Source organism: Salvelinus namaycush, chromosome 21 (genome assembly GCF_016432855.1).
Source record: "Salvelinus namaycush isolate Seneca chromosome 21, SaNama_1.0, whole genome shotgun sequence".
Lineage (NCBI taxonomy): Eukaryota > Metazoa > Chordata > Actinopteri > Salmoniformes > Salmonidae > Salvelinus > Salvelinus namaycush.
In genome coordinates this window covers 4,632,028-4,649,906 of record NC_052327.1, presented here as the reverse complement: position 1 = coordinate 4,649,906, position 17,879 = coordinate 4,632,028, and the positions used below count along the sequence as shown (strand labels likewise).

General features: G+C 43.2%; 1 protein-coding gene across 1 annotated transcript in view; it reads left to right on the top strand.

Annotated features, from left to right (window-relative positions):
* Nucleotides 1–14,098, top strand: part of si:ch211-236l14.4 (SITS-binding protein) — a 75,576-nt gene extending 61,478 nt beyond the window's left edge. The window contains exons 5-10 of the mRNA XM_039017969.1: nucleotides 1,445–1,651; nucleotides 2,144–2,388; nucleotides 2,473–2,609; nucleotides 3,876–3,997; nucleotides 12,804–12,983; nucleotides 13,922–14,098. Of these exons, the coding sequence (XP_038873897.1) occupies nucleotides 1,445–1,651; nucleotides 2,144–2,388; nucleotides 2,473–2,609; nucleotides 3,876–3,997; nucleotides 12,804–12,983; nucleotides 13,922–14,098 (1,068 nt within the window). The remainder of the gene's footprint in view (nucleotides 1–1,444; nucleotides 1,652–2,143; nucleotides 2,389–2,472; nucleotides 2,610–3,875; nucleotides 3,998–12,803; nucleotides 12,984–13,921) is intronic.
* The last annotated feature ends 3,781 nt before the right edge of the window (nucleotides 14,099–17,879 follow it).

The window sequence follows — 17,879 nt, the reverse complement described above, 5'->3', positions numbered from 1 at the left end:
TTAAGCGGATTTAAAGTTTTTTCAACTTGATCAAAGGGCGTTCTACAGTTGCCGAGGGCCACCCAGTTCACTTTGCTAATAACGTCAAATAATCCAAGGGTACAGTCAGCGTATGGAAACTTTGGCACGATTGGCAAAGTAGAGTAAGTGTGAATGTGAACGGCAACAATGAATTGCTGCAAGGACTGTGCTTCTCTCTCGTTATATTTTTACAAGTATTCATGAGTTATCAGTCAAGCCACACGTTTTATTTTCTAGTTTCCATATTAGCTTTTATACAACGGACTCTTGAGTTGGAACAACAACTTGGCGTAGAGCGAATTGGGATATTAAATAGGACTGCCAGGTTTCTGCCTTTTATTGCTGAAAAAACTCTGTGCAATGTAAGGTTGGCCAAACAAAATACAATCGGATCATACATTTGTTAGATAAGCATTATTCAATGGTACATTTACATTTTAGTCATTTAGCACAGGCTCTTATTCCAGAGCGACTTACGCTAGTATGATAAATACTATAAGGGACTATTGGTCTCCCTTTAAATGAAAAACAACTTGTAAAGACTTTATAGAGTATTCATAAAGTCTATATAAGCACTACATATCGGTAGATGTTTCTCAAATAATTTACAAGCTACATTAAAGGGGATATACTCAGTCCTTACATCTGTTGCTCTGTCAAATGCGGTACAACCCTTTTTCCACCCTTCGTGATATTTGCTTATGAAGTGTCTAAATAGGCAAAAGTGTCATAATTACTGTGTAATGGTTGACCTCATGGTGTCAAGCTCAAAAGGTCAACTTTTATTTTTTTTTAAAGGCTTTCTTAGTTATGCCATTACATAAGCAGAAATCCCCTTCGCCCTTTTTTTCTCACGTCTAATCACCAGATGATTAAATGAGATGTTAAACAGTCGTGGCAGAGGTCATATTGCCATAGTTACATCTTTACCTAGTAGTTATAGCAGCCACGGAGTCCAAAGGCAGCATGAGTCAGCTACTTTACTCAATAGTAGAATTTAGAATAGTGGAATTTCTGTTCTTTTGTCTGTCCTTCAGTGTCCCTTTCTTGGTTATGTTTCAACCATATTATTATTATTATTTGATACTGTAGCTGTTCTTGTACATGGCTTACTTTGAAATGTATTCATTGAAGTGATGAAGATTAGGTCTACCTTAAACAAGTAACTTCAATTAAAAAAACGGAAACTTTGTCAGCAAGCAAAGCGGCAACCTCTTGTTTTCAATCAGGTTCTAATTTTCAAAGAAAAAAGAAAAAGGAAAAGAAAAAAAGTCAGCTCCCAAACGCAATTTTTTTTATGAAGCTTCGGTGATATGATCACAATGTTTTGACCGACATGGTCTTCTTCAGTTCCCAGTTCATATCCTGCATTGTCTCTTTTCCAGTCTTCTGCTCCAATATCTCTCTTTCTCTCTCCTTACAGGACCATGATTACCGCACCAGCAGGAAAAGGGGGACATCCAAGAGACAGACCAGGGACTTCAGGGACCTCTCACTGATCAAGCTTCTAAACATTTCCATCACCCTGTCCCCGTTCCTGAGCGTGGACACCACCCAGTTCCACAAGTCCCTGCTGGACGGCACTGAGGCCTATTGGCTCAGCCTCCCCGTAGCCCCACAGGGGCGACTGGTAAGCAGCCTAGGCCAGCCAACCCTCACCTGCCCTGGGGAAAAAAAGGAAAAAGGATTACAAAAAAAAAAAGGATTACAAAAGGGTTCTTTGCGAAGGGATAGTTTTATTTTATCATGAACCGTTTTCATACGAATAACCTTTTTTGGAAGACAGGGGAACCCTTTACAAAAAACCCTTATCGGGACAAGCCAAAGAACGCTATATGGTTCTACTTAGCATCGTTTTTTCCCGATGAGTGTAAATGGGAGATCCATTGGACCTGAGGGAGGTGTCCGTTGTGATGGGGTGGCGGGAGGTTGTTATCTGGATGATAAAAATTTTAAAAAAGAAAAAAGAAAATAAATGGCATCTTTGCATTTGATATTTATTGTGGTGTTTATTTCCTGCTTGTCCTCTTCAGGGAATGTCCAAGTCTGGCATGTTCTAATGTTTTAAGTATGTAAAGGCCATACAATGACATATTGCCCAATCCACTCTCTCTCTTTCCAGGTGCCTGTGCTGACCCAGTGGCGAGGGCAGTTCTGCGTGAAACTGAACATCAGCAACCCAGAGGCGGTCAGCTGGTTCCTGGACCGGGTGGGCTTGCTGCAGGCCCGTCTGGGAATGGAGTACATCCATCTGGAGGGGGCGGAGGGGAACCCGCTTGACCTGGGCGGGGGAGACCAGTATATTGGCCAACTGGCAGATGTGGCAGCCAGGATAGAAGAGTCGGCTATCATGAATGCAGGGACGAGGTGAGGGCTGAGGGAGGACACTCGCACACACACTCGCAATACACTGACAATATGCATAACTATCATCTATCTCTCTTCCCCCAGGTCAAGTCACAAGCCTGTGTTTGTGCGGATGCCTCCTTTGCAGTCTGACTGGAGCTCCTCTGGACTGAAGGGCCTCATTCCCTCCTTGCTGCACCACACTCTGCTGGGGTACAACTTACTCATTCCCGACGCAGTAGGTAATACCACAGCTACTCACCATCACTATACCTTCGGTTCAGATTGTTGTACCAAAGACACTCACCCTCTTGCTCGTGATCAAGCAAGCAAACGAGTGAATGTTGACTCACTCACTCATTCATTCGCTCGCTCTATTCATCAATCGATTTATCAATCCATACCTTTAAGCAGAACTATCAGTCAGTTATACCCTGAGATAGTCAGTCTATAGAATACAGTAAGTCTGATTCAGTAGCTCACTGCTTTTATATTGTTTGGATAGTCCTGTGTAAAGGGAAAGTTCAGCAAAAGTACATGTTATCATATTTGTTTCCTTGCCCTGAAAGCAGTCAATGGACAGGGAGGGACTGCAATCCACACTTTAGTTTAGTTACAGTATTGTACCATCGCTGCAACTCTCGTACAGACTCGGGAGAGGCGAAGGTCGAGAGCCATGCGTCCTCCGTAACACGACCCTGCCAAGCCACACTGCTTCTTGACACACTGCTCGCTTAACCCGGAAGCCAGCCGCACAAATGTGTCGGAGGAAACACTGTACAGCTGGTGACCGAAGTCAGCTTGCAGGTGCCCGGCCTGCCACAAGTAGTTGCTAGAGCGCGATGGGACAAGGACATCCTGGACGGCCAAACCCTCCCCTAACCCGGACGACGCTGGGCCGGCTGTGACACACTGTGACACACTGGGATCGAACCCGGGTCTGTAGTGATGCCTGCGCCACTCAGGAGGCCGCCCAAATCATCTCTTGAATGAATTGTGTTGATCAATGACTTGATTTGAAGTTATTTTGAGATGGTTTGGTCATGGGTTCACTGCTATTTCTGCCATAAAGTCTGCAGTCAGATCTGATTCTATTTAAATGAACATCCATCGGACCACCTTTGATATTCTGGACGACTGCATATTCCCAAAGGTGAAACATCCTTGGGCTTTGGCAACAAAAAAAACATATTCCCAAAATACTCTGAATTCCGGTTAGAGAACATATCAGACAAGTATTTACTTTGATGTGGAGAAAACAGAAATCTGTCAGAGAGAGGAAGGATAGATGGGCTGGAAATCACGCTAACTCCTATCACCCTCTCAGACTAAAAGGCTATATTAATAACTGTTGGATTTCACGCCTCCAGTGAAATATCCGTCTACCTCTACAGTATATGGGCATAGCAAGCTGGTTTGCTAAATTCTAACTCTCTCTCTCCCCCCACACCCTTCCCCTACATACCCCCCCCCCCCCCCCCCCCCCCCCATCTCTTTCTTTCTTCCAGGTGGTTCTCTATCTGGGGAGCTGGTGACTGACGAGGAACTGTTCATCAGGTGGCTGCAGATTGTAGCCTTCCTCCCCGTCATCAGCTTTGAGACGCCTCCCTGGGTCTGTGGGGAGGACCGGGTGAGTGAACACCACCCTCACAAGACACCACAAAGACTCCAAATAGGGTTTCAACATTTCAAAAACATTCCCAGGGTTTTCAAAACTCCTAGTTGGAAAATGCAACCCTGAACCGTCATACACACAAACACCCCAAATGGTCAGACCTCCTGTAAGACTACAATATTTGGGACTTTAGACCAAAGACCTTTTTACATACTCACCACCACACATTCCTATCACAGTGGAGAGGTGGGGAGTGAATTTGGCCAATTCGATGTGCTGGAGAGATGTTCTTCCATTCTTATAGGATAGTTTAGCTAGTGTGTTTAGGGTTACGGTGTGTGTGCTCTGTCAGTGGAGGCCTGATTTTCTGATAGTGTGTTTATTGATCCAGCAGCCTCTCCCTTTGCCTCTGGGTCACTCAGTGCTTTTCCCACCGCGTTCATCCATCAGTCCATCTGTCTGTCTTTTTGTCAGTCACTTTTGTTTGATTGTGGAAGTGTTTAGAGTACATTGAGCACATTGTCTCTGGGTCTATCCAAACCTAGGCCTTTCTCTCTCCCTCCCTCTCTCCCCTCTCGCGTTCCCTGCATGATACTGGATCACTCCCCATCCTCACCTCTCTGATGGACATCAGAAATATACACTTCACCTAATGGGCAAGGAAAACAAGGGATTAGGGCTCCAAGGGTAGTCTCAGAGTATCTGGTCACCAGGGGCGGACTGAAACAATAATTCAGGCCGGGAATTTGACTCCATCCAAGGCCACCCTGTTCACGCAAACCACCAGACCGCTAATTTTGTAGGCTAACCCTATTTGTTGATGTAACGGGTTCCAAACTAGTTATAAATTTGGCCACTATGTTCATCTGGGAAGAAAGTTATCCACATTACAAAATACAAACATTTGGGACTGACCAAAAAGTATCCTATCTGAACACTGAGTTTTCAAGGTATGCTATGGCTATGGGTGCACCCTCAAAAACTCACTAGGAATACACCAATCATAGCACATACAAATGTACAAGGCTAGACACACAAAACAATTAGCCTACACTTTTTAGAAAGAGAATGAGATATACAGAGTTGGCTCAAATGTTCAAATGATTATCTTTATATTCAAGCATCAAGCATATCAAAAGTATCAAAAAACTCCACACGCACACAGTAACGGAACTTGAACATTAGCTACAACAATGTATAAGTAAGTATAATACAAAAGTCAAAAAAGCACTCCTCTACAAAAAAAATGTAGATTACAATGTTCCCTCACTGGTGCCCATAAAGCCAACAGCACACAATAAACACAACTATACACTGAGTCAATGAAATTGAACATTGGCTACATAACTGCAAGTATAATATGAAAGTCCAAAAAACAAGCCTCTGTACAAAAGCTTTAACTCACAGCAAATGTTATTTCACCCTTGTCAGCCTGTTAAGGAAGAGTCATAGCATAGCTGCTTCAGAGTAACCAGGAAGTAATTACCACTAGTAACAATATCAGCTCAAAAAACTAGCCATGACTGTCGGCCATGTTTTCCAAGTTATATGCGGCTTCGTGTCTGTGTCCTCTGTTGCTAAGCCCACATTTACCACTAACTTTAAAACTACATCAATCACACGTTCCGTGACCTGCCTCCTCTTTCTGACCTGGTCTCGTTGAACTGACATTTCCTTATCACTCAGAAGGGTACGGATGTCTGCTTTGCTGGCTCTGAGGGGAAAAGGCTTCTGCACATTCTCTATGATTCTTGCTTGTCTCATGTTCCTGTACTTTCTGATGGGCATGTTTCCAGGCCTGCATGCCTCCTTTGACATGCACTATCACTGGCTGAAGGTTTTGCGAATGCAAGACATACTGAGCAGAACAAGGAGTGAGTTACTTCATTGTAGGTCAGCCATTTTCTGTTTGTGCCATCTTTGGAGTGGAATACATTGGGAATGACTCTGAGGGGTTGTTTTGGGTGGTACTGAAAAAAGAAGTCAAAATCCTTGGACTGAGGACGGGCAAAATAATCAAATGGATTTTCAGTGCTTTCGCTGTCCCTTTCTATTTTCTCTGTACTGGGCTCTGAACCTCCCTCTCTGCACATCTGGTTGCTCTGCAGAATGAGATTAACATTGTAAATAACCTACATTTAAACTTGTATTACTTGTACAGTCATCGATTGTATGCCCCCCCCCCCCCCCCCGACTACAGTCCTACTGATAATCTCATAAATAAAGTACATATTAATCTAAAATCATAGCCTACATGTTTAGGTTTGTGCTCTGAAGTTGTACCTGAAGGTTCCTGCTCTGAGTCTGACTCTGAACTGACCACCATCTCCAGTTCTGCAGGAGCACCTGAAGCTCTAGTGCTGCTGCTGCTTCCTTCTCCACCTTTACAAAGAAAATACTCTTATCATACTCACTATCATTAGTGTATCAGTAAGCTACATTAATACAGCCCTGGAAAAATTAAGAGTGGTCTCTTAATTTGGAGTGGTCTCTTAATTTGGAGTGGTCTCTTAATTTGGAGTGGTCTCTTAATTTGGAGTGGTCTGTTAATTTGGAGTGGTCTGTAACGATTGTTCTCCTCCTCGTCTGAGGAGGAGCATGGATTGGACCAAAACGCAGCTGGTGATGAATACATGTTGATTTATTAAACAAGACGAACACGAAGCACACTTGAATAACTACAAAACAACAAAACGACGTAGACAGACCTGAACATGAGAACTTATAGAACACAAAGAACGCACGAACAGGAACCGACTAAACAAACGAAACAGTCCCGTGTGGTAACAACACTGACACGGAAGACAATCACCCACAAACAAACAGTGAGAACAGCCTACCTTAATATGGTTCTCAATCAGAGGAAACGTCAAACACCTGCCCCTAATTGAGAACCATATCAGGCAACACATTTAACCCAACATAGAAACACATAACATAGACTACCCACCCAGCTCACGTCCTGACCAACTAAACAAAGTTAAACAAAGGAAAATAAGGTCAGGAATGTGACATGGTCTGTTAATTTGGAGTGGTCTGTTAATTTGGAGTGGTCTGTTAATTTGGAGTGGTCTGTTAATTTGGAGTGGTCTCTTAATTTGGAGTGGTCTCTTAATTTGGAGTGGCCTGTTATTTTTTCCCAGAGCTGTATATTATTGTAGTAACTTGTCATGCTGGTACTAATGGTGCTAATTATCTTTGTCATTGCCTGTGCTATGTCACACAGGCTACTGTGTTACGTTCATGGATGTATTATGGTTACGTTACTGTAGCCTGTTTCGCTGTACAGTGTACGTGCACTTTCCCCAGCTTATATGGCATGAGTCATGACTGAATGCTGGCAAGTCCATAGTCTAGGTTTACTATTTTTCACTCGTTGAAACATATTGCCTTCAATGTTATATTATGATCGCTATGTTGCACTCATTGCTATAATATCATTCCTCCACGAAGACGTAAGACGTGCAAACTGTTTAGCCTACCAACCGTTGTGTCACTATTATTAGCTAGGCTACTTAGCTAGCCATGCTGGGTGTCGTGTGTGTGGTTTAGCTAGTGCTTTTGACTGACCTGGTCCCTTACTGGCGAACATGTCGCTTATTTTGCAGCGTCTGTGGTGAGGGCCTTTCTCTTTTTTATTCTCTTCCTCTCTGCTCCACCTTTCCTCTTCTGACTGTCCATTTCGCCGTGCGACTTGTCTAAAATGATATCCGTAGAGAGGCAGGTAGACGGTTGCTATGTGCGTCGCGGAGAGACCTGGTGTCATTTTTGGCGCGGGGACACTGCAGCGAGTGAGTGAGAGTCGCACCTGATGCGTGGATTCTCCGTCAACTCATTCCTCCTTGCTATATTATTGCTGGTCAAGTTGACAATTCACCGCAGGTCAAAACGACCCCCGACGGCCAGTCCGCCATTGCTGGTCACTGATATCAATGGGCCTATTGCAACGAAGATTGGCCACTAGATTATCAAATGGTATAGCGTCAATGTGCGGGGGCACAGGTTAGTGGAGGCAATTGAGGTAATATGTACATGTAGGTAGAGTTAAAGTGATATTAAACAGAGTGTAGCAGCAGCAGCGTAAAATAGGGGTCTGGGTAGCCCTTTGATTAGCTGTTCGGGAGTTTTATGGCTTGGGGGTAGAAGCTGTTAAGAAGCTTTTTATACCTAAACTTGGCGCTCCGGTACTGCTTGCCGTGCAGTAGCAGAGAGAACAGCCTATGACTAGGGTGGCTGGAGTCTTAGACAATTTTAGGGCCTTCCTCTGACACCGCCTGGTATAGAGGTCCCGGATGGCAGGAAGCTTGGCCCCAGTGATGTACTGGGCCGTACGCACTACCCTCTGTTGTTTCTTGCGGTCGGAGGCTGAGCAGTTGCCATACCAGGCAGTGATGCAACCAGTCAGGATGCTCTCGATGGTGCAGCTGTGGAGCCTTTTGAGGATCTGGGGACCCATGCCATATCTTTTCAGTCTCCTGAGAAGGAATAGGCTTTGTCGTGCTCTCTTCACAACTGTCTTAGTGTATTTGAACCATGATAGTTTGTTGGTGATGTGGACGCCAAGGAACTTGAAGCTCTCAACCTGCTCCACTATAGCCCCGTTGATGAGAATGGGGGCGTGCTCGGTCCTCCTTTTCCTGTAGTCCATAGCCATCTCCTTTGTCTTGATCACATTGAGGGAGAGGTTGTTGTCCTGGCACCACACGGTCAGGTCTCTGATCTCCTCCCTATAGGCTGTCTCATTGTTGTCGGTAATCAGACCTACCACTGTTGTGTCATCGGCAAACTTGATGATGTTGTTGGAGTCGTGCCTGGCCATGCAGTCATGAGTGAACAGGGAGTACAGGAGGGGACTGAGCACGCACCCCTGAGGGGCCCCCTGTGTTGAGGAATATTTTCTCCATCTCCTTAGCTATCTCTGCTTCCAACGGGCGTTCCCCTGATTTTAAAACTCGGTCCTCCAGAAAGTGGAGCAGCAATATAGACATAAGCCATTATCTCGTCCAATCATGGCTAGCGGGAAGATTCCTTCCTTTTTCTGTGGCTAAACCAACTAGGCTCGTAATTTAAAATGTTTATTTGTATTAACAGATGACATACAAGTTTGTTATTAAGGCACTTGTGGGGGTCGTAGAGCAAAATAGGCCAAACCTTTCGTTTTCATGTCTCATGGTCTGACAAACAAGTTTGTAGCTCAGCCACCTTCCACAACAGATGCGGAAGACCAATATAGGCGGATGCAGTGGATTGAGACGCAGCCCAAGCTCTAGCTTAAACTGATGTCATTATGTTACTTAGATTGATGCACAGGTGCGTCAATAGACACTTAAGGATTTAAAGTTGCACATGAAGTTGCACAAATTGTACTTTATTGAAGAAACAATGAATTGGAAAGAAATGTGGTATGGGAGAGTAATTTCGTATTATTTGGAAGTCGTTATCTTAACTTAGCATTTCCCAAACTTGGTTCTGGGGACCCCATGGGTGCATGTTTTAGTTTTTTTGCCCTAGCACTACACAGCTGATTCAAATAATGAACAAGATCAAGCTTTGCAAAGTGCTTTGTTTTATAATGATATTTAAATTGTCTATCACACGTTGCGGCATTCCATATCACTTTCAGTTACAATGTGGAAATGAAATACAAGTTAGTCTTCAATAACTTTATTTTTGCAGAAGAGTAGCTTTGATGTAGGCATAATTTGTCTTAATTGCAACAACAAAAAATTGGTGTGCAATTGAAAATGTATTCACTAAATCATCGTAATTGACAAGTTACATTTCTGGTTGAATAATTTTCATTACACAAGTGCACATCATTACACAAGTGCACCTTGTGCTGGGAACAATAAAAGGCCACTCTAGAATGTGCAGTTTTGTCACACAATGCCATCGATGTCTCAAGTTTTGAGGGAGCGTACAATTGGCATGCTTGCCCCAGGAATGTCCACCAGAGCTGTTGCCAGAGAATGTAAGGTTAATTGCTCTACCATAAGCCGCCTACAACGTTGTTTTAGAGAATTTGGCAGTACGTCCAACCGGCCACACAACCGCAAACCACATGCCAGCCCAGGACCTCCACATTCGGCTTCTTCACCTGTTGGATCGTCTGAGACCAGCCACCCAGACAGCTGATGAAACTGAAGAGAATTTCGGTCTGTAATAAAGCCCTTTTGTGGGGAAAAACTAATTCTGATTGGCTAGGCCTGGCTCCCAAGTTGGTGGGCCTATGCCCTCCCAGGTCCACCTATAGCTGTGTCTCTGCCCAGTCATGTGAAATCCATAGGGTCTAATGAATTCATTTCAATTGACCGATTTCCTTATATGAACTCTAACTCAGTAAAATTGTTGCATGTTGCGTTTATTTTTGTTCATTATATTTCAGAATACTGTTTAGTAAAAACGGAACAAATACACAAAGTATACAAAACAATAAGAACTCACCTGCTCTTTCCAGGATATAGACTGACCAGGTGAATTCAGGTGAAAGCTATGATCCCTTATTGATGTCACTTGTTAAATCCACTTCAATCAGTGTAGATGAAGGGGAGGAGACTGGTTAAAGAAGGAATTTTAAGCCTTGAGACAATTGATAGATGGATTGTGTATGTGTGCCATTGAGGGGGAATGGGCAAGACAAAATACTTAAATTGGTCAACACACTATTGCTTATCCATACTAAGAAGTTGTCATATAATGCACAACTGGGTTGTTCCCTGCAATTCATTCATTCTGGAACGTCCCCTTATTTGATTATCAGCTGTTGTCAAACACACATTGATCTGAAAAGAAGATTATCTTCCTCAATAGTGTGCAGCGAATTCATACTAGATGAAAGCCAAAATGAGTATGACATCCTGGCATTTAAAACATACTCCATAAAAAAAAAAAGACATCTCATAAAACGTTCTGTTTTCTCATACCCAATGAGCCTACTATTTAGAATGCAAGTAAGGGGTTTCAGCTAGGCCCAGTGGCTTTTCGGAGATGATGGTGGGTGGGGTGATAGTGTTGGGGTTTGGGGGTTGTGGTAGTGGAAGCGAGGGGGTGGAATTGTCTGGATTGGGTGGGTAGGTTTTGCCTTAAGCAAAGCACAGTGTCTTTTTAGAGAGGATAGAGGGTGAGGTGATGATGGTGGTGAAAGAGTGTTTTTCCCCCTTCTGTCAATGGGAGCAATCGGTTGGCCCCCTCCCTCCCTCTGGCCCAGTATCACCTGTGGTTAGCAGTCCATCTGGTCTACATTAGGGCCTTCCTCTAGATTTATGACTCTCTCACTCTCGGGCCATGATGCGAGCCACTTCGGCAGGAATGATAATGAATTTGAGGACAAGTCTTGGAAAAATACTTTATTACAGTCATTAAGGTTCCCATGTGTAATTGACTAGTGTGACAGGGCTGAGGGAGATCAACTCATTTTTCCACTTTTGGGAAGCGAAGAGAGAGAGAAAATATCCAGAGAGAAACATAATTTGCATGACAATTATGGAGAAATGGGAAATGTGAAAATATTGGTCAGTTAGTGATTGAGGGACTGCAGTTTTTCCATGTCGGTCCTTGGCTGTATCTCAAATGACACCCTATTCCTCCATATGTGGTTCTGGTCAAAAGTAGTGCATTGTATGGGAAGTAGGGTGTCATTTGTGTCTCAGAGAGCTTGAATTAAGTGCTGTTCTGCTGGATATATAACACATGACAAATTACAGTAGACTGCTATTATTGTGTTGTCGTGAGAAATACCTTGGACTACCTTCATTTTCCATAGTGTGCGTGTGTGTTTGGGTGTATTGGCATTGGCCATCATAGTGTGTGTGTGTGTGTGTGTGTGTGTGTGTGTGTGTGTGTGTGTGTGTGTGTGTGTGTGTGTGTGTGTGTGTGTGTGTGTGTGTGTGTGTGTGTGTGTGTGTGTGTGTGTGTGTGTGTGTGTGTGTGTGTGTGTGCTCGTGCATGCGCAACACCCTTCAGAGACTGTTACATCAATCACCGTTTTGAGTCCAAATAGGAATACAACCATGGTTTAAACCACATGCCTGTTTTCTCAATTAGAGCCCCAGTCATAGCCAGGCTATGATTCTTCCACATTCATTTCGACAAATGTTTTCCCCCCCTTGTCAAAATACATAGTTTTATGGTTGTGGTTGGGTTTTGTTTCCGTCACGGGTGTGTGACCCTTCCTGGAATGTCCGAGAGGTTTGGCCCGAGCCGGAGAGAGGAGACGGACACTGTTGGACCACAATGTTAACAATGCTCTGTTCTTTATTCCTGCATGTCTGAGAAGGACAGCTGAACTTGGCCCACCTCTCTCTCAACTCAAATGCATTTACAGGTCTTTTAATGGACAATGAGGACCAGTTTCTGCACCCAGATTAAGCTCACCCCTGGACTAAAATACATGCTCAATGGAAAATCTCCACTGAAAGTGCTGGGCACAGACGTGTTCAACTTCTATTTTTGATTTACATTTGATTTAGTTGTCAACTAACCTGAATTCATGTCAGATCAACAAAACATGTCACCATGTCATTGGATTTAGGTTAAAAGTTGGGTGAAAAAAATATTTAAGTCCCTTACGTTAATTACTTTTTTCAAATTCAATCAGTTTTCCACGTTGATTCAATGTCATTACATTATATTTCTTTTGTTGAAATTACTTGGAAACAACATTGATTCAAATTAGTTTTTGCCCAGTGGGAAAGGCTTAATCTGGTTTAAGACTGGCCCTCAGTGTACAGTAAGTACACTGCTTACAGCTTTGGCAGTTCCAATGATTGTTCAAAAGTATGTTGTTTCTGTGTATTTCTATGTGATTGTCCCTCCACCCTAGGTGCTGAACTTGACGCGGGCTCTCATCGCGTGGCACCAGGACTTTGTGGTTCCACTGGTGACGAGGTATGCAGAGGACTGGATGACCTCGGGGAGCCCAATTTACCGGCCCCTGTGGTGGCTCAGCCCTGATGACCCCGTGACCTTCACCATTGATGACCAGTTCCTCATCGGAGACGAGGTGACCGAATGACACTCAGACGTGGCATTGTTTTATACTTGTTCTGATTCTGCTGGTTAAGATTGAAGTGGATGGTTCAAATTGAAGGACGCACACCGATAATAAACATTATTATTGCATAAATTCTGGTACAACCTCCTCCGTTTATAAAGCCCTCTTGCACGAACTTCAGCCGTACCTTACTTCATTGTTAACCTACAGACGTACGAGCTACCAGACCCGGTCTCAGAGATGGCCAACTCTGGAGATCCTTTTGGGAGTTAGGTCGATCTGCATTTAGTTTTTTTAAACCTTAGTTTTTCAGTGATCTCCAGAACTCTCTCAAATTGGATGTTTTGGTACCGCTAGGGCACCTTTAAACTGAGAATAGTTTAAAAAAAAATTATGGTCGTTTCATGAAACTACTTTTCTTAAATTGTTTGTAAATGTGTATGATTGATTGCAGGGTTCTCCTGTAAAAGAAGAATGGGTTTCAATGAGATTTTCCTGTTTAAACAAAAGGTTCAATAAAAATACCTATTTTTAAATATCCCGTTTGGGGCCTACTGAATGAGACCCCCCGGTTTCCAAGTGTAAGAAAGAGACCTAGGGCCTCAGTATTCATCCCAGACAGTCTCCTCCGTGGATTCCACTTCTAACACCAACATCAACTAGTGGCCAATGCCATCCTAGAAGACTGAGGCCCTAGGTCTCTTTATTACAGTTGATGTCAGAAGTGGGATAGACATGTGTTGCATGCTCCTATCACTCCCATAGATTTGTAGCTAGCGGTGGCTAAAGTTAGCAAATGTTTCTAGTGGCTGTTTAATGGAAACCAAACCATGGAGTACAGTTTCTCCAGGCCGATAAACTACTTTCAGGGTGGGGAACCATCTAACATTAAGTTTTAAAATCCTGAACTTTTCCTATAATGTGTTGTTATTATTATGTATTTCCAGGTCCTTGTTGCCCCGGTAATAGAGAGGGGGACAGTACGGAGAAATATTTACCTGCCCGACGGGGGCTTTCAGTGGCAGGACAGCCGCAACGCCCAGGTGTTCGACGGGGGAACTCTCTTGGAGGACTACCCTGTCGCCCTCGAGGAGGTCGCCATTTTCTTACGGAGGAGATCTTGAGGCTCAAGTCACGTGATTTATACGTGACCTATCCGGATACTAGTTTTGAATCCTTTATTTTCTGTTTGACTCGTGCTGTTCTCAAGTTGCACTTTTCCACAAAGACAATTGACAGAGGCTCGAGACTTCTTCTTGAGATTAGATGTGAATATTTTTATACTTGCACTTTACAATTCAGAACGATTTGTATTTTATCGACGTCGTTTTCTTCTCTCTCCTTCCTTTTTTAAACTTTAATCTGTTGTACCTCTCGGCTGATTGTTTCAGGACTTCTTTTTTGTTTCTTTTAATCATTGCTGTTCTTGCTTTTTTTGTATCTAAGAAAGAAACCTGTGTGTTTACATATGATTCATTTCTAACGTTTCTAACTGCTGCCGGTTCTCATGGAGACATGGAGTACCAATGCAAGCCCCTCTTTCGCTTCAAAACAAAACATATGAATTTCTAAAGAAGACCAAACGAAGGAAAAGAAACAGGAGGATATGGTTTCTGCTAACGGAGAGCCTGGAAGAAATGAATGAGATGAATGAGATGTTAGCTTAATATGAAAGAGGCTGAAGCAGCTTGGTATGTCTCTCTCATTCTTTGGAAAAGCTTTTACTTGAACTTACCTAGGCTCAGAGCTGATGTATGATGAATGTACCTCAACTTTAGTTTTTCATTGCTTTACTACGCTAACAAGTCTGTCAATCAACACACACTTCAAGACTTCGAGACACCACTCTCCTTTAAAGCACTTATTTTTTAACTCATGCTCAAACAATATGCAGAATATAATGCTAATATTCTTTATTGTACTTTACAACCTTAACATACACTACTTGACCAAAAGTATGTGGACACCTGCTCGTCAAACATCTCATTCCAAAATCATGGGCATTAATATGGAGTTGGTCCCCCCTTTGCTGCTATAACAGCCTCCACTCTTCTGGGAAGGCTTTCCACTAGATGTTGGAACATTGCTGTGGGGACTTGCCCCCATTCAGCAACAAGAGCATTAGTGAGGTCGGGCACTGATGTTGGGCGATTAGGCCTGGCTTGCAGTCAGCGTTCCAATTCATCCCAAAGGTGTTCGATGGGGTTGAGGTTAGGGAACTGTACAGGCCAGTCAAGTTCTTCCACACCAATCTCAACGAACCATTTCTGTATGGACCTCGCTTTGTGCACGGGGGCATTGTCATGCTGAAACAGGAAAGGGCCTTCCCCAACCGATTGTTGGAAGCTCAGAGTTGTCAAGAATGGCATTGTATGCTGTATCATTATCATTTCCCTTCAAAAACAGCCCCAGACCATTATTCCTCCTCCACCAAACTTTACAGTTGGCACTATGTATTGAGGCAGGTAGCGTTCTCCTGGCATCCGCCAAACCCAGATTCGTCTGTCGGACTGCCAGATGGTGATGCGTAATTCATCACTCCAGAGAACCCGTTTCCACTGCTCCAGAGTCCATTGGCGGCGAGCCTTACACCACTCCAACTGATGCTTGGCATTGCACATGGGGATCTTAGGCTTGTGTGCTGCTGCTCGGCCATGGAAAGCCATTTCGTGAAGCTCCCGACAAACACTTCTTGTGCTGACGTTGCTTCCAGAGGCAGTTTGGAACTTGTTAGTGAGTGTTGCAACTGAGGACAGACGTTTTTGTACGCTCTTCAGCACTCAGTGGTTCCGTTCTGTGGCTGTCTGCTCTATTTTTTACACCTGTCAGCAACGGGTGTGGCTGAAATTGCTAAATCTACTAATTTGAATGGGTGTCCACATACTTTCGTATATATAGTGTAGCTTTTCAAGCTCTACTCTGGTATAAGCAACCCATTTGAGTGCCTTTTTTATACATGAACTTGAACCTACACCACTGTCCCAGTAATAGCATGCACCGTACGCAACAGATATTGCTTATAGCAGCTTAGCCCACTCAAACCTCCTACTCTAATATGCTGTCTGTCTTAAAATATTTTAATAGGATGTTCATTTTTTACTGGCATTGCTGCTGTGATGGTGTGCTCTTTCATGGTAGCCAGAGGAAGCTCTTAAGGTGGACGCCAGTTGTAATGGAGATTAAAATAAGACAGGGATGTTCTGGGTCTATAAACCCCCCCCCCCCCCCCCTCAAATGGTTGGAAACACCTATGTACTGTTTGCGCTGTCATAGCAACTGTTGCAGCGCAGTTTGGATGCAGATTAGAATGACTGTTGTCAAAGAATGCAAGCCCCTCCCCCAATTGTATACAGGGTGGATCACCATTGAGACCAGGGTCTCATTTGCAAGGGAGCCCGGTGAACAGGAACATACAATGAATAGTATCAATACAATAAATACAGTAAGAGTCATCAAAACAAACAACTCACATATCACCTCCCTTAAACTGCATCTAAACTGTCCAATTCAGACAAGTGAGTCAAATTTCAAGGTGGCCTGAAGGTTATTCAATGACCTGGGGGCATAAAGACATAAAAACTAAAGGCATTTTTACCCAGGTCAGTGGAGACCCGCGGCACCTCTTTGAACCAGCCAGTCCAGAGAGTGGGTCTGAAAATGGCTGGATCTCCAGTTAATACGTGAGCTGAGTTAGAAGAACCGCTTTATATACAAAAAGTAGCCAGTGCTGGGCCCTTCTGGTAGTCAGAGACTCCCAGTCAACAGAGCTATAGAAAATGCAGTGATGTGTAAAAAAAATTGTCCCCAGTGATAAAGCTCAGTGCTGAATGATAGACTGAATCGAAAGGGTTTAAAGCAGAGGCTGCCGCATGCAAGTACTGTCGATTATATCACCATTGTCAAGTACTGTCGATTATATCACCATTGTCAAGTACTGTAGATTATATCACCATTGTCAAGTACTGTAGATTATATCACCATTGTCAAGTACTGTAGATTATATCACCATTGTCAAGTACTGTAGATTATATCACCATTGTCAAGTACTGGGAGAAGAGTTGCTTGAACAATTTTCCTTCTACTTTCCAAAGTGAGGAAGGATTTATTTCTATAGAAGAAACCAATCTAAATTGTCAACTTTTTGGTCAGTTTTTCAATGTGTGTTTTAAAAGAGAGTTTATCGTCAATCCAAATAACCAAGTATTTTTAAATGGGTAACTTTGCGCTCCATTCAATTAGCAAATATGAAAGTCCTCAGGGTCAATATTACGAGACCTAGAGAACAACATACATTTGGTTTTATTAGCATTTAGCACTCATTTAAGATCACTAAGTGATTTTTTAATTGAGTCAAAACCATGATGAAGGTCATGAATGGCCTGCTGTAATGAAGGGGCACAGAAGTAAATAACTATAATCCGCGTAGAGATGAATGTTACAGGTCTTAACAGATAGACCAATATTATTTACATAAATAGTCGACAACAGGGCCCAAAATCGACCCCTGCGGCACATCTTTCGTAATATTAAGGAAACTAGATTTGATAGCGTCAGTAAGCACACATTGTGTCCTGTCCGTTAGATAGTTCGTGAACTAATTGCAAGACGCCCGATCACGGTCTATTTCAGACAAACTTTGAACAAGTAAAAAATGGTTTAAATCCCTATTAAATCCCTTCGACAGGTCAATAAATAAGTCAGTACACATATTTTTATGGCCTAAACAATATAGCACATCTAAGACAAGTGTAGCCACTAAAACAGTGCTATGTTCACGTCTAAAACCAGATTGATGTTCATTAAGAAAAGAATGAGAAGTCAAAACAGTTTTAAGCTGAGAGTTGGCCAGGGACTCTAAAACTTCGGCAAGGCAAGATAGCTTGGAAATTGGATGGTAGTTATCCA